Genomic DNA, 17,170 nt, shown 5'->3' on the forward strand with positions numbered 1-17,170 from the left:
ACCTCACGCAGTGCCGCATTGGGCGCATTGTTGTTGGTTGGACGCTGTTGTCTACGACAGCGCGCAATAAGTCATAAAAAAGAAGAAGAGAACAAGAAACCGAAAGCAGCGAACAAGGAAAGAAAAGCAGAAGAAGAAAAAAAAGTTGTAAAGGGCTCTTAACTTTCACTTTCATCTTTGCTATAGTCCAAAAGACTTGACTTGCTGCCTGGGCCTGGACTAAATGACGAACTGACAAACTGAAGCCGATGCTGATGCCTCTGCAGTTGGCCAACGCTTAACTTTTATGTGGGCCAGCTGCAAGTCAAGCCGCATGAATAACCAAGTGCGATAACAATGCGTAGGCGCCAGTCAGCCAGCCAGACAAACGCACACACTGAGAGTGAGCGAGACAGAGCGAGAGCGAGTCCGAACTGTTGGCATAAATAAGCGAATGTAAGTTGATGGACTTTATTTTAATATTGGCCGACAAGGAACGCGAACTGCCTGCCGCATTCTTTATATTTTATTTCACTGTTGAATATTAAAAACGTTGCGCCTTTGGCCAAAAGGACATTTATTAATATATACAAATGTGTGTGTGTGTGGCTTAAGCGTAATGAAATGTAATGTAATGAAATGAAATGAGCGCACGCTTTATGAGCGCTAATGAAAATATGTTACGAATGTAAGTTGAGGGACGGACTAATGAATTTGTCAACTGACCCATATCCGCTGCAGCGACAGCAGCAAGCTCGTTATCAGTTTTGCTGCTGAGTTGAGTTGGGGTAAAGCTGCGACCCTTTTCAATTTGCCTGATATGCACAATTAAATGTTTGTCTTAATCAAAAGGCGGCAGCAGCAGCCAAAACAATTTCCTGCTCACGCTGCAAAAGGCTTAAGGCGACTTCTTTTGCAGCAGCAGCTGCTGTTGACCACGCTTATCGTATTGCGCGCAAGTTGCGCGCATAAATCTTTGAGCTGATTTATGTCGTTGCCATGACATTGGCCGCAAAATTTATCGCTGGCTAGCCCCATGTTCGTATATGCGGCTGTCAACAGTCCTTTTTACCCAACGTGCTTTCAAACAAGCTGCCGCTGCTGCCCCCAAGCAGCTCAAAAGCGCTTTCCACACTTTCATCTGAGCTTAATTATCATTGCCGCGAGTTGGCGCCTCGCTGACATTTTGTGTGACTTCTGTCGGAAATTAATTTCCTCACTCACACACACACACGCACGCACGCATACTTGTATGCAGTTGCTCAATGACGTTGTTTACTTTGGCATAAGTGAAAAAAATAAAAAATATATACTTATGCACTCGTCTTGTATTTGCTTTTAATTTAACATGACTAACGGAAATTTGCGGCTTTCCGGCATTTAAAACTGACAGTTGCTGATGCCACACATGCAACTTGATGTTGTTGTTGTTGCTGCTGTTGCAACTGCGGTTAGCAGCCATTTGAGCTAAAAGTTAAATTATGAATTTCACATAGCACAGCATAAAATAAAATAAAATAATGATGCTGCTGTTGATAAACGGCTGCTTTTTAATAGCAAGTGACATACAAATTTATGCAACAAATAAAATATGATTAAAAATATTGTAGCACATTAAGAGCAGCCATCAATTATGCACAGTTATAAATAATTACAAAAATTACTATTAATAAAAGCAAGTCAAGCTTGAAACTGCAATTAAAGTTGATAATAGTCAGTCTATCTATCTCTCTCTCTCTGTCTCTCTTTCTAGAGAGTGTGAGAACATTTGTTTTATTTGATTGTGCAAATGCGTTAGACTCTAACGTTGACAGTTGTGTGGCGCTTATTGCCAATTATTGTTCATAAATTGCACATTTATTAGTGTTTATGTGTGTGTGTGTGTACATAGCTTGTGGCGCCACCTACTGTTTACCTTATTTTGTGTGTGTGTGTGTGTGTAGCCAAATGTGCCCCATTAGGCGCCACGTTCTACAAATGAACAGCGCTTGAGGTCTTTGTCTTTCTCTCTCTCTCTCTCTCTTTCTAACGTTTGTGCAATTGCTGCAATGACTTCTGCTGATTGCTTTTAGCTTTAGCTGTCTCTCTTTCTCTCTATGTTTGTGTCTGTGCAAATATTTGGCCATGGCCATGGGTTAGCCACGAGCACAAGTCTCTGGCACTAAAACTTGACTTTTGTGGTTGCTTCGGAAAGCCTCAAGCAACAGCAACATGGCAAACAACACAAAGACAGCAAATTTTATGCAGCTATGTTGTAATTAGCTGTGCGCACAACTATTTATTAGGCAGAGCAAAGAGTGAGCGTGAACTTTGCTTTTAATTGCAAGCGCTGAAAAGTGTGCTACAATTTTTTAAATGCTGCTTTGCTTACTTCATTTTCATGCTGTTACTTAACAATAAATTATTATCGTTTTAAGCTATTTACATATTGCGGATATATTATAATATTAAGTGCTTATGAGCTGCTGAAGTTTATGATTCATATCTGAGGACACTCGAGCTGTCAGCTCTTGAGCATATGTTGCCACATAATAAATTTGCCTGCTCAGTTCAGCTTTATGCACCTCGCTTCAACACTTAAAGCCATAAGCCATTGCTATTGCCTTTAATTGCATTGCTAAAGCGGCTTAGTGTCGACTTAAATTCAGTCAACGCGTGTTGATTTGTTTTGCTGCCAACGCATACACACACACACACACGCAGTTACGCCCATATCTAAAAGGCAACTAAATCAATGTTGTCATGAGCGCGATTGGCTGCGTACCAAATCCCAGTTAGAACGGCAGCACACACACAGTCAACGCTCAGCACTTGGCGCACATTTTTCACATTAACTGGTTGTCCATGTCAGTCGGGCCAGACACCCCACCCCTCACCCCTGCCGCTGTGACTGCTGCTACTGTTACTGTTATTTGTGTATGCACAGTTAGCTTTCAGCACAACAAATCACTATCTATATAACACAGCTGGGAAATAAGCAAGTTGGCGCTTAGAAATTGCTTTGATAGATCGACAACTGATTGCGAGTAGCAATGGCAATGACTAGGGGGCGTGGCTGCATATAATGCAATTGCCACACAGACAGCTTTGATACTATGTAAACAATGCTAGATTGTGTGATAATCTATGCAACGTTAGACAAATGCGCGCATAATAAAAAACTTGAAAGATAAACGGTTAACAACTTGTTTGTAGAATTTGAAGTTTTAACTACTCAATTACTCTACAATTGATTCTTTTTATATTTAAATATTTTAAAATTAAATTTTTTAACTCAATCTTCACTTATTGAAATTTGTTTTCTTTAACGTAGCGCTGATTAGCGTCCCCTGATAAAAACTTCAGCAACAAACTGTTAAACGGAATTTAAGTGAAAAATACTTGCAGCTCTAACTTTGAGCGAAACTTTAAAGTTTTGTTTAGTGCATAAATATTTATGTGCATATAATAGTTTATAGATATTTCACCTTGTGCTTTGCAGCAAATATCTTAACTTCTCACACACACACACACACGCACATACTTTCGCATTTCCTGTTGTGCAAGTTGATTTCCTGTCTCTGTCCCGCATGTTATACTTTCGATTTTCTATAGTGCCTTGGGTATTAGCCTGGCCAACTATGCGCAGCATTTTTAGGTTTTCGGGGTGAGTGGGTGGGTGAGCCACATCGCAATCGTTTTTTGCATTTTTCAGTGTTCGACTTGTGCCCTGGCTCAAGTTTTGTTCTTTATCATTATTTTTTTTTTCTTGGTATTTTCATTTTCTGCTTGCTGTTTGATTTATGTAACTGTTTTTATTATTTTTCATATTGTTCCACAACCCACGCCCACGCCCACTGCTGTGATTGCTGAAATCACAAGAGTTTTTACCATATCTCTCGCTCGCTGGCAGCCACAACGTTTTTCTATGCGTTTTGCAATCGCACTACTACTACTACGTATACGTAATATATACTATGGTACGTATGCTTGTTGGCGCTGGCTGCAAAGTTTTTTATCTCACACTTGGGCGAAGAGACGAGCTTGAAGTCGAGCATCGTGGCGGCCTCGCATCCAAAGCTTCTGCTGCATGCATGAATTTCTTACAACTTTTCAAATTTGATTTTTGCTGTTTGTTGTGGAATTTGAAATGATTATGCTGCCCCCGCTGCCGCCGCCGCCGCTGCTGCTCGTTTGCTGCAGCTAAAGTTGCATTATGCGCTTTGTTGGTCAACAAGAATTTTGGCTAAAAGTTTTTCGAGCAAAAAAGCGACTCCCCCATATGAATTATGCAGCCAAGCGCTTGTCAACAGCAGCAACAACAACAACAACAACAACAAGCAATGCATTGCACCACAGGCAAGTTGCGCTTCCGTGAGATTGCGGCAGTTATTAATGCATTGCTCACAATTAGCCAAATCGGGCGTGAAATTCTTTGGTCATGAGCACAACAATTTAGCATATTGACAAGCCAATGCGTATACAAACTCGCATGGCATTCATGCATATGCTATAGCTAAAATTCTATAACTGGTATTTACATAATTTATGCTCAATATGCAGATAGTTCAACACCCAAGCACCCAAAGCTGCTGCAAGCAATTTCTATTCGGTATGGTGTTAATAACTCCTGTACAGACAATTTGGAATTTATGCTCAAATGATGTATTAATTGAAATCAACTAATCAGTTGTCAGCTGTGCTTAAGTCTGTCTATAAGTCAACTGATAATTGCTTTGCCTAACCAGACTTTTAAACTAGCAAAGCTCTATTGAATTCTATCTTTTATTAAATTCTATATTTTGTGATAGTTTTTCCATGTTCGATTTTGGGACATGATATTGATCTTTGGAAAACCCTTAACTGCTTAACCTACATAAATTGGTTTAATCTTAATCGAATCGCTTAGTACTTATGCTCCTTTTATAATGTTAGAATATTAATATCGTTAAAAATTCCTTTATAAATATTATGTTATATTTAGAACTATTGATTAGTCTTTTGGAACCTTAAACTTTCATATTTTTAAAACAATTGAATTTAAAGTTTCATGTACTCACTTTTACTTAACATATTGTTTATATTTCTGAATAGTTAAATCTTCAAGCCTTTTTATTATATATTTTGTTGCATGATTTGTGTTTATTTAAAGCCCTAAAACTTGCAACTCGCAATCAAATTGAATTATATTAGCAGGAAATGCATTCATGTCTTGTCTTGTTTATTATTTCCGTAATAAACTGTACTTGTAAAATTTCACTTATTTTTTTTTTACAGCTTTTGTGGTTTATTGGCCAAACATAAACTCATAAAATGAGCTTGTGAAAACATCAACAATTTGGCTAAGCATACTTTAGTTAATTTACTGCATTTATGGCAAAGCTCTTTGAGCACATTGTTGCTAATTGCTGTTGCTTGAGATTTTAATTGAAATCATCTTCAAGTTTCAATTAAATTAACACAAATGACTTAATTTGGCAGCGTTTTTGCAATTTTACGCTTGTTTAAACTTTATAATTTATCGACAGTCAACAGTTTGAGCAGCAGCAGCAGCAATAATAAGGAAGAAGCAAGAAATTTAATGAATATCTGGCTAACAATTTTTCGGCTCAGATAATTGCGGTGAAAATAAGTGCTTTTGTATAGGCAGCGAGAACGAGAGTCTTGTGTATTGAGTATTGAGCATTGAGTATCGATGCCAATAGCAATTGTTGACATTCCTTGCAGCAGCCGCAAAATTCCCGCAGCTGCCTCAGCTGCGATCCAGCTCAGCCCAGCCTCTTATGGCAGCAACACAATGAAATATTAATAAATTCCATTACCAAAGAAAACACACTCGAGTGCACAGCAAAACATCAATGGCAACAAGCGTTAAGATTGCTGGTGAGAGAGCAAGAGCGGGTTGTGGGTTGTTGTGGGTTGTGGGTGGCTGGATGGGTGTAGCCGATAGAAGAAACTTGTAACTGTATACAAGCAAAAGCAGAGAGAGAAGTAGAAAGAAGCGTTGGCAATGTCTGAATTCGAGTTTGATTCGTAGTGGAAACATTTTACTTTTTGCCACGCAGACAATTTTCAATTCAAGTGGCTTCCAGCTGCTAAAATCAATTCAATATCAAAGCACATATAGATAGATAGAGAGTGAGTATAAATAAATATGCACGCTAGGCAATTGCTAAACATGTTTGTCGCAATTTAGATTTCAAGTTGAATCGTTTAGATGCAAATATTAAAGTCAGCCAGTCGGTGTGCCATAATATTTGATGAGCGCAGTTATGCGCCATTGTGTAAGCAGCTTTAAGCAAATGCGACTGTTAACAAGGCCAAGGGAGGGGCCAAAAAAATTAGAGCCGAACCCGGGGTTGGGGGGGGTTGAACAAGGCCAAGGGAGGGGCCAAAAAGGGCTGGGGGTGGGGCTGGGGCTGGGGCTGGGCTGCTGCAGCTGCAATTAAATGCTAATGGCGTGTAAAAGCCAATTTTGAAAAGTACACAGCTACAAAATGAAGTGTACTAAGTGCCAGGCAATCGCACAGTTAATTTGTAAAGCGACTGAGCAGTAGAGTGTACCGAAGTGGGAGTTGGTGGGGGGCACGAAACTTGTCGCTTGACTGCGGAGTACAAAAATCGTAGCATACTTTTGAGTGCGCAATGCAAAAAGTCAATGCTAAGACGACTAAAGCGACTACAATTGATTTGGATATAACAAAGCAGCAGCAGCAGCGTAGTTTGCTGGGTGGATGGGTGAGTGGGTCTGATTTCGACTGCTAGTTATTTAATTGCAAAGAGCCAAAGCACAAAAGCTGCTGTGCGCATATTTGACCAACCGCAATGGGGAGCCTTTTATTATAATTTAGGCAAAGCACGCGGCAAATCAGCAGCAAGTAGCTGACGTCACTCGAGCGGAAACCACTAACCAACAGGCAGTGACTGTCTCTTTCACACTACATGTGTGTGTGTGTGTGTGTGTGCGTGCCAATGCTCATTGAAGTTGACCCGCAGTAAAACCGCAGAGAACACAAAACAGTAAACACAAATAACGCACAGCGGCGGCCTCAGCTACTGAAGCGATCAATTGGCAACAGAGGGGGGAGCAACAACAATAACAATAGCATACAAATTATGTTCAAATCCAAAGCCACAAACAATTAAACAAAATTGCAAATTAGACGTTATTTAGACCAAAAACTGACTGACTTTAGGCAACAACAATAACCAAACTGTGGGCTAACCAATGTAGTTGACCACGCCCCATTTGCGGTTGCAGCCACAGGGCGGCAGCGACCAGTGTTGTGAAAATGTCAAAAGGAAGGAAGTGTAGGAAATTGCCTATTTGCAATTGTAATTTATTCATTTGGTTTAATATGCCGTGAAACGCAAGGCTACAAAAACAAAAGGGCGGCCCACTCACTCTCTACCCCTCTCTCTCTCTCTCTCTCACGCTTAATAACAATAATTCTGTGCCCTATGCATTGCTTTGACTAATGACTTCATAGCAAGGTCAGTTGACAGATCAACACAGCTTGATTTCAATTATGAAATTAGCATAAAGTTTGACATAAAGTTTGGCATACAGAACTTGGCGACGTATGCGCAATTAACTGTTAAGCATACGCAGCGTTGGGTTTGTTACATTTATGAATAATGCATGAAAATCAAGCTTTCGCTTAATTGTGCCATAAAAATTAAAGACTTGAGTGTGCACGTTTTCAATTCTCAAGTTTTCTAGCTGTTCCCTAAGCAATCGTAAAAAGCTTTGCTGGCTGGCTAAACAAATTGCAATTGCTTTACAGTTTGCCCATTCAATAGCTCACATTGTGGTCAATTACTGCAGCTTCCCCTCGCTTGTAATTCTTTTGAGCATTAGCTTGTTGCAACAAGCTCAACCTGTGGGACATTGGCTTGTATTTGCCAACTGAACGTTGACTAATCCGGTGTCCACTAAATGGACTATAGATTGCACTTTTATGTGTCGGCATTCAGGCAAATTGTTGGCCATTTAAAATGGCTTAAAGGGCCAATACAAATTGCCCACACACACACACGCATAGTGGCCCCCACACACACACACACACACACACGCGTTTACGCATGGCAAAGCAAAGACAACAAAGTGGCTTTGCTTGATTGGCTGTAGCTACCCCAGAAGAACAACAATAAATGAGCGTCCATTTGCGTAAGCAGCGCTCTGGGGGCCGCTGCCGTCGCCGATGCCGCCTCGGCATAGAGCAAGCAAAAATTGTTTTGCCTTGTCAAATTACGTAAACATTGTCATAAATGAAAAATTTCTCACAGCGCATTTTAGCATTTCATATGTGGGTCTCTCTCTCTCTCTCTACGCCAATCTCTGTTGCAAATTTGTCAAACTCGTGCAGCTTTTTCTTTTTTTTTTTCTTGGCGTAGGCCCGCAACGTAACTTTGGCTTTGGCTTAGCTGCCTTTAGGCCACACATGGAATTGTGTTTTTGTTTTGTTTACAGACCAGCCAGCAAATTGACGAGCTGCTTTTTTGGTTTTTTCCATTTTTGGCAGCTTAGGCTTTGTCTCTTTCTCTCTCTCTTTCGAGTGGTGCCTTGTCTGTTGTTGCGTCTGCAGACGCGACATATTAATTATTCATTTGGTATTTTTTGGTTTGCCAACAGCGGGTTGCCAAAAAAAAAAAAGAAGCAAAAATGAAAGCAAATAAGAGAGCGCGCCGCTCAGCACGATTTTTGGTTTGTGCGCTGCTTGTGATTTATAAACACGCGCGCGTCGCTTTGCCTGATTTACTGCAAATTGCTTTATAATGTTATATCCAATGTTGCTGCTGCTGCTGTTGTTGTTGTTTAGTATTATTCATTATAATTGTTGTTGTTGCTATTTTATGTTGCCTGCTGTTGAGTAATTACTACAAATAAGCTCAAGCAAGGCAAGCGCAGTGCATGCGACTCTAATATGCTCTTCAAAGTCAAGTAGAAGGTTGAACTGATCAACTACTGCATACACTTTACTTTATAAAATATTGAAATTAATGTGCATTGTATCCAGTTTATGTATCAGATGTCGAATTTATGCTTTTTCTTTACTCTGCTACTCATTTTGACCAACTACTGCATACACTTTACTTTATACATATTTGAAATTAATGATATTGCAAACAGCATTCGAACTTATACTTTTTCTATATTCTTAAAGTGGTTCTCTTTACCCTGCTACTCATTTTGACCAACTACTGCATACACTTTTCATCATAATTCATAGAAATAGAAACATATACTTACTTTGTCTGTCTAACAATAACTAATACCCATTTAGTTATTTTCTATGCTTTGTTACATTGCTTTGGCACAACTGCTGCATACCCTTTTATCACAAAAAGTGTATGTATATTTCTAAACAGTCATATATATTCTCTACTTAACGCTTAATCAATTACTTAAAGCGTATGCAATGCCTTAAGGCTGTTGTTGCAGCTTAGCTCAAGTATACGCCACGTTAGCCAGCCGCTTAGCCTTAGACAAAAGTGTTAAAGCGGCAAACTCACTTGTTTTAATTAATTTCTCTACTCTTATTTATAGCTGCAGCTGCCTTTGACCTCAATTCAGGCTAATTCATTATGTTAATCATACTTTTAAAATTGAATTCCTCGTGCTCATACCAGAAAGCAATTATGCCAGCAGCTTGCGACGTTTTATGCGCACAAATCTTTGTCTGCTACAAATTACATGCATGCAAGTTGAGTTTTATGTAAATTTTTTGTGCTGGGCTACGACTGATTTCTGGGCTTTAGCTTCAAGGCTACCCTCCCACAATTTTGCTTGCCTTTCTCTTTGGGGTTTCCACATATTTTTTTTTTTTTTTTGCTCGATTTTTATTGTATAAATTTTTTTGTAGCTGAAAATTAGAAATGTGCCGGGCGCGTTCAACTTCACTGGCAGTGCGTGGCAAATTGCTTTTCGAAGTCTACAGGCTAGTCCGCCCGCACACACACACACGCACACACATGCATAGTCCAATAGCTAACAATAATAAAATGCCTTTTTTTTGCTGTTAGGGTAACGTTTCCGCTTAGTAATGTGTAGAGCTGTGGGTAAATTGTATTGAATGGTAATTTACATGTGAAAGAGTAGGGGGTGGGATTGGGGGAAGTGGGTACACATAATATACATGCATTAGAATTATGGCATACGCATAATGGCAAACGACTACATACTATACATACATATATATATAAAGCTATAAGTGTGTGCACATGGCGTATGCGCAATTGCCATTATTTAAACATTCGATCAACCTAAGCCTGACACATGCTGGTTGCTGCTATCTGCAATTACATTAATTACAGTCGAAAATTTGTATTTGTTTTTAGCTTTAAAAACTAGTCAGCCAAAGCCTTTTTGGCAAATGAAATTGCGTACGCGCTCGCGCTGCTGGAAAAGTAAACAGTCATTGCCCTAAGCTGCAAAAAATTGCAAGCAGCAGCAGCGGGGCAAGGGCTGCGGTCAAATAGCTTTATGCAAGTCGGCGTGCACTATTATCGTTTTGCGCTCATTTCCGTCGTAGTAAGCGTATTAAAATACACTTTGTTACAGCGAATAGGGTATGAGCGAGTGTGGAGAAAAAGGCAAACAAAAGACATGAAATGGAAAATATTAATTTAATTAATGTTTAAGCATTTTATGAGCATTATAATATGCGCTTAGAAGCAAAAAGTGTATAGACAAGTTGGACAAAAAGCAAAAATATTACATAAATTAGCACTAGCATTTTAGCTGAATATAAATGCAGATATGTCAACTGCAAAGTGTATGATATACTTGAGTAAGTTGTTAAGTTAAAATAAAATTATTATAATAGTTCAACATTATGCATTGCAGTTGGCTACTGCTCGCTTTAAGCTATGCTGGGTATGAACGAGTGGGGGGAAAAAGGCAAACAAAAGACATGAAATGGCAAATATTATTATAATATATTTTATAGGAACTATAATATGCGCTTAGAAGCAAAAAGTGTATAGGCAAGTTGGACATAAATTAGCAATAGTATTTTTGATGAATATAAATGCAGCTAAAGTGTATGATATAGTTGAGTAACTATGACACAAAATTGCAAACATTATAATAGCTCAACATTTTGCACTACAAAGTGTGCATTACAGTTGGTTACTGCTGCCTTAAGCTTCATTTTTTGGTGTTTTTTTTATTTGCTTGCTGGGCAGGAAGTCGCGCAGGACGTGTGCCAATGAGTGCAGTTGACTTTGAGCTCCTTACTGCCTTTTGGTCATTGCTGCGAAAGTTTTTTTTTTTTTTCTTGTTTTTTTGTCACAGCAATAACTTTCATGTCCGTGCACTAACTCTCTATTTATTTTTGCTTTTATTTTCAGTTACAGCAGCACTCGCTCGTGCCTTGCGCCTGCAGACACCAAACAGCGAGACAGACAGACAGACAGACAGACAGCAAGCCCGCGACTGAGTTTGCCTTTTGTGCTTGCCTGCTGGCAATTGGCCAAGTTAATAGACAAAAGCCGATAATGACGTTGCTGGAGCAGCTGCCGCTGTTGTTGATGATGACGCTGCTAACTTGGTTATTGCTGCCAGCATAAAAACACAGACAAAAGCAAAACTTAATAAAACAACAGCAACAACAACAATAAAAGGGACAGACACACACCCACAGCGTTGCACTTAACGCAGCTACGAGGCTTACTGCATTTCCGCTTGTTGTTGTCGTCGACGTCATGCCACTCCATATGGCTGCAAGCAGCTGGAGCCGCCTGCTGCTGCCGCTGCCACTATTCGTTCTAATTGTGATGAGCGGTAAGTACTACAAGAGAGATTTACGCCCATACTCGACCCCTTTTGGGCTTTCAGTTGAGTTTGTGCTGGCGCTGGCGCTGGCCTGGCCGGCGTTGCATTACGGTTTATTGTTGCCACAGTTAATTGTTGGCATTTGTTTGACGGCAAATGCTTTTGCTGCCTGCTGCACTGGCCATGGTCAGGCAGAGAGTTGAGTGCTGTATGCGAGGATTTTGTTTCAATTAACAATTAGTTTGCAAAGCAAAAGTTTCTGCACTAAAACTTAGGCTGGGCCATATTTCATAAAATGAAATAATATTGCGCATACGCCCTGTAGCCAAAGGAAATATTATACTTGCATTGCTTAAAGCCACAAAAATTTAATAACTATAACAAATTCTATTTCATATTTATAAATAAAAGCAAACTATATGTGTAAAATTGTAGCAACTTTAGCAGGCAATTGTTAAATGCGCATACGCCTAATTGTACAGCATGCAAATATTTTTGTTTGTCATTCAAACGAGTCGTGTCTACAAACTGAAAGCAACAATTTCAAGTGTATAAAACAAATTTAATTAACATTACACGCAAGCTTGTGATTTATGCCAAAAAATTGCGACAATTATTTATTGCAGCTACAAATAATAATGATGGCTTCAATTGCGAAAACGAAATATGTAAAAAATTTGTAGAATTGAATTAATTGCAGTCACAGTTACAACAACAACAACAACATTGATTGTTTAAATGTGCAGCGCATATTTCAAAATTCAATTAAAAATGAAAACGGCAAAGAGGCCAAACGAATGCGACACTATGCAATTTCCGTTTACGTGGGCGTGGCCAGGTGGTGGGCGTTAAAAATAATTAAAAGCGCGACAAAATAAACATTGACAACATTGACAGTTAGCTTCCGGCGTTATACGCCACCTATTTTCATCTGTTTTTTCTATTTTGTGTTTGCTTTACGGTTTGTGTCTGGCTTGACTTTTAGCATATAGAGCCACACATATATATATATACCATATATATATGGTCTATGTGTGTTTATTTTTGCAGTTGTCGCTTGTAAATTTAATTAGCCAGACTAACTGTTTTTAACGCGCGCGTGTGCGTGCGCGCTAAACATGCAGAGCTATGCCCAAAACCATCAATCAATCAATCAATCAGTTAGACAATTTATCAATCAGTCTTTGCGCGCGCTTTGGCTGAGTGAAATTGCGTGTTTTTTGTGGTTTAACAAATATAAAACGAAGCCAACCCAGCATGAACAATTAAGCCACAGCAAATAAAACACAACAGCTGAGATAGCAGAGCAGAGCATGTAAAAAGGCTAATGTGCAATTAGAGAAAATGCAGCAAAGCGTAGCATGAAGAGCAGACTAGAAGCTCGAGTCTGGCGTGGAGAGCGGCTGATTGACAGTACTTTGAGCTTAAAGCAAAGCTATTTGGCTAAGAAAATAATTTAAATTACAATTTAATTTAATAAACATGGCATAGAGTGCAGACTCGTTAAGCAAGACCACAGCTAAGCGCAGACAGAGTTGGCAACCATTCCAAGTTCAAAAAGAATAAAATAAATTTGTTGTTTCAAAACGAAAAATATGCTGATTTTCTATACTTTTCACATAAATGTCAAACTGCCAAGTATTTATAAATTGATGTATATGAATATAGTAATATGCTATATATAGTGCTAACTTGTAAATTTGCCATTTGCCAGCGGCTCGAAATTTCCGCTTTGCCTATCAATAGCGCACACTTAAAAGTATGCTACAAAAAATGCTATTACTTGCTCCTTTTGTTAAATTTACGTTTGCTATGCAATTTGAAATATTTACATATTGATTATGATTGATTTAGTGTGGCAACACTAAAAACTAACTAACGAAATGAATAAATATTATTATTTGGGCACTCGACTCCAATTGAGTGCAATGCGCAATGTTGGAGAATATATAAAAAATTTACATACAACTAAAGTCCAATTTACGAGCAGCATGCAGCTCAATAAAAGCAATTTTCATATTAATATTTTGTTAAGCGAGAGAGAGAGAGGGAGAGGGGAGAGAGGGAGGCAGAGTAGATGTGGAGAATAAGCAAATAGCAGAAAAAAAAAAGTATTTTGAAGTAGAACTTGTTTTTGTTTGTGTGTGCAGAAATCAAATAAATAAATGCATTTCAAATGCGGCGCTTGCTGAATGAGTAAACGTGCCAACATGGCCCGGCAACTAGCCAAATATAAGTGTCTATGTGTGTGTGTGTGTAGGGAGTGTAGCAGTTGAAGTGCTCGCCTTGCTGCGCGTGGTCTTTGGTCAAATATTTGCAACAAACTTTTTTTTTTCCTGAAAACTTTTTTTATATATTTTTTTTTTTTTTTGGCTAGCAGCAAGTCATTGAACGTTTGGCTGCCAAACTCAAATAGCAAACGTAAAGCAAACAAAATATGTCGAGAATGTTTAGGCGTGACTGCATGCGCACATACCCTGTAAAAAAAAAGGCAGACAGACAGACTTAAATGAAACGTAGTGCTGTTTAAATTAAAAAGCAATGCGCTTGAAGCTCAGTCAAGCTTAGCCCATGTGGCATGCCACGACGTTGCGCATTTTGCCACGTAGGTAATTGAGTATGAATGTGGAATGTGTCGAAAGCGTTGCCGATATTTGCCAAAATAAAAACGAGGGCAAGAGCTGCTGATAAAAAGTAGCAGCAAAACAATGCCCAGACTAGCTGGCAGCACAAAAGAGGGAGCGAGACAGGTAGCAAGGCCGCTGGCAAACAAAACAAGTGGAAAATGAATTCGATACATTATCATGACGTCAAGTCGTGCGTGGGCAGCTGCACGTTTATACATTTGCTAGCCCAGCAGGGGGGAGGGGGGGGCGATCGGTGGGCTGGGGCGGCGGCCTCGCCAAGTGGCTGCCAAAAAGTATAAATTACATGTAATGCGGCGCTGATATCGATGGCAGACATTTCTTATGCGAAACACCTGCAACAGCAGCAGCAGACCAAAAGGCAAAGCTTTGCTGCTAAGGCTGAGTGGGAGTTGGGGCTGAGGCTGAGGCTGAGGCTGGAGCTGCTAACAAAATGTGTGCGCATAAATGAATTACCAATGAACCGCATGCGATGCTGCTGCGTAACGTTTTCAATTTGCCACACTCTGTGCGCTAATTTGTGGGCGTGGCTGGCTCCCTATATAAATATGTGTGTGTGGCAGCTGCATAAAGCTTAGAGCAAGGGCAAGGCTAACATACTATGAGCTCGCCTAGTCGCACATAAAAGCGCAATTTGGCGCCATTTTGCGTCAAGTTCCATTTGATTACAAATACGCTGACAAGCACACAAACACACACGCACACGCACAGGCACGCACGTGTATGCGTGTGTTTGTGACAGGCATTGGCGTAAAAGCAATTTCACTAAATCTGCAATTGTTATGTCGCCTGCTCTCTCTCTCTCTCTCTCTGGCTAAACAACTCACTTTGCTGACTTACACCTAACAGGTTGCTAACAATACAAGAACGAGCCACACCCACCAGCTGCCCCCCCGCTCACCCCTGCGCTCGTCTATGACTAGCTCTTTGCTAGCTATGCCATTTAGGCAGCCATAAAACGACAGCCAACGTTCTCACACGTCAAATATTTATATTGCATTTGCCATTTGCTACAAGTCGTTCTATGCCTGCTCCTGCTCCTGCTTCATCCTTGTGTGCATTGTGTGTGTGTGTGTGTGTGTCTAAGGCAGCCCCCAACATGATTTGGGTATTGATTAAGCACCCACATTGCTCGACATGCCTCTGACTGTCAATTACTGCAACGCTTTATGTCTTCATGCGGCAGCCATCGCATCGCACTCGTTGTTGCCTTTACTTTTACTACATTTTTATGCCTCAATGGGCACACACACACAACTTTTCTGCATTGCAAACAGCAACAACTGTAAGCAAAGTTGGCCATAAATCATGCAAAAACGATTTAATAGCGTTTATTAGTCTGTTTATAGGCCCAGTTAAAATGTTTACCGAGCACAAAACTTTACGCTGAGCTGCAATTAAGCATAACAGCCTTCCTTACACGTGCCCCACCTGCAACAAGCATAAAAAATGTGCCACTGACCAACTGAGGCGCAGCGCCAAGCAAAGTTGCGCTACAAATCTTTTCTAATTTATACAAATTTCCGCTGCTGCGGCGAAAGTTGTGACAAAGGCAAAAGCATAATTTGTTGAGCTTAAATTGTGACTAATGTTGCACAATAAATAAATATTTAACTAAATATGAATTATTATGTAGCAAACTTAAGAGTAAAATAAGTCGAAACTAAAATTGATATGCAAACTTGAGCTAAGCTAACACAAAATGAAAACAAATATATTGCATATCAAATAAATAATTGAAATCAATATCAATTAACATTTTGCATATTGCAGTTATTAAGCAACCACAAATACCAAATCTAATTAAATAAAAATTAAAGCGTTGAACCAAACTGCACACAGCTGCATATATTAAATTAATATTTTGCATTTAGTTTGCTTACAAAATACCAAGAAAATGCATAGAATACTTATACTGAAGCTGAACAAATGAAGTTCTCCCAAATAGTTTAACGCATCTGCTCCCCTTTTAAGCTCCTGAGCTACGAGAGCACTTAACACGCAACAAATTCTTAACGTGTAAGCTGCTGCTGCTGCTGCTGTGCTAACTGATGAGCAGTGATTATATATTTTTTTATATACTCTAAGTAAGCCAATAGCTGCCAGTGCTGGCAATTAATGTGAAAAAAAGCTGAAAGAGCAAAATAAGAGAACAAATGTTTAGCTTAATGTTTGTAGATTCAGGCGTATTAGACAACTACAGGAGTCTTAACTAAAATATTACGCTTAAATTAGCAACATTTATTTAAGGTTTTTACTTATTTGATAGCGCAATTGGTATTAGTTTTATTTTATATAAAAAAATTACTTAGATTATTATGATATAACTTATTCACAAAAAAAACATACGCAAAAACTCGAATCTGGCGGGAAAAAAGCTTAAATTTTTACGCCTAAATTAGCAGCATTTAAGGCTTTTACCTATTTATATTAAAAAATAAACCTAAAAATGTTTGCCGCGAATAACTCTACGCGAAAACCCGAATCTGGCGGGAAAAAAGCTTAAGCAGCAAGCGTGGCAGCAGCAGCGGCTTGTTGCCTGAGCTCATGTGCCTGTGTCGGTGTTTTAGGCGAATATGTGTGCCCGTCTGAGAATTCCCTGGAGTGCACTTTAACGCGCTGGCTCATGAAGCCTCTCACTCAACAAAAACAGCAACAGCAACAGCAACAACAACAACACTATGTGTGAACAATCGTGAATTGTTTTTAGCAGCAATACGATGCCTAAGAGCGTTTAACACGGCAATTTACTCAACTTACTACAAACAATTTCCGCAGCAGCAACAGC

At 39.4% G+C, this 17,170-nt stretch overlaps 1 protein-coding gene across 5 annotated transcripts in view; it reads left to right on the forward strand.

The window, feature by feature from the left end:
- LOC108600684 overlaps positions 1-17,170 on the forward strand; it is a 90,853-nt gene that overhangs the window by 15,413 nt on the left and 58,270 nt on the right. For all 5 annotated transcript variants that reach the window (XM_017988393.2, XM_017988394.2, XM_017988392.2 and 2 more), the window contains exon 3: positions 11,314-11,746. In XM_017988393.2, the coding sequence (XP_017843882.1) occupies positions 11,668-11,746 (79 nt within the window). In that variant the 5' untranslated portion in view covers positions 11,314-11,667. The remainder of the gene's footprint in view (positions 1-11,313; positions 11,747-17,170) is intronic.

This window comes from Drosophila busckii, chromosome 3L, assembly GCF_011750605.1.
Source record: "Drosophila busckii strain San Diego stock center, stock number 13000-0081.31 chromosome 3L, ASM1175060v1, whole genome shotgun sequence".
In the NCBI taxonomy this organism is placed as follows: Eukaryota; Metazoa; Arthropoda; class Insecta; order Diptera; family Drosophilidae; genus Drosophila; species Drosophila busckii.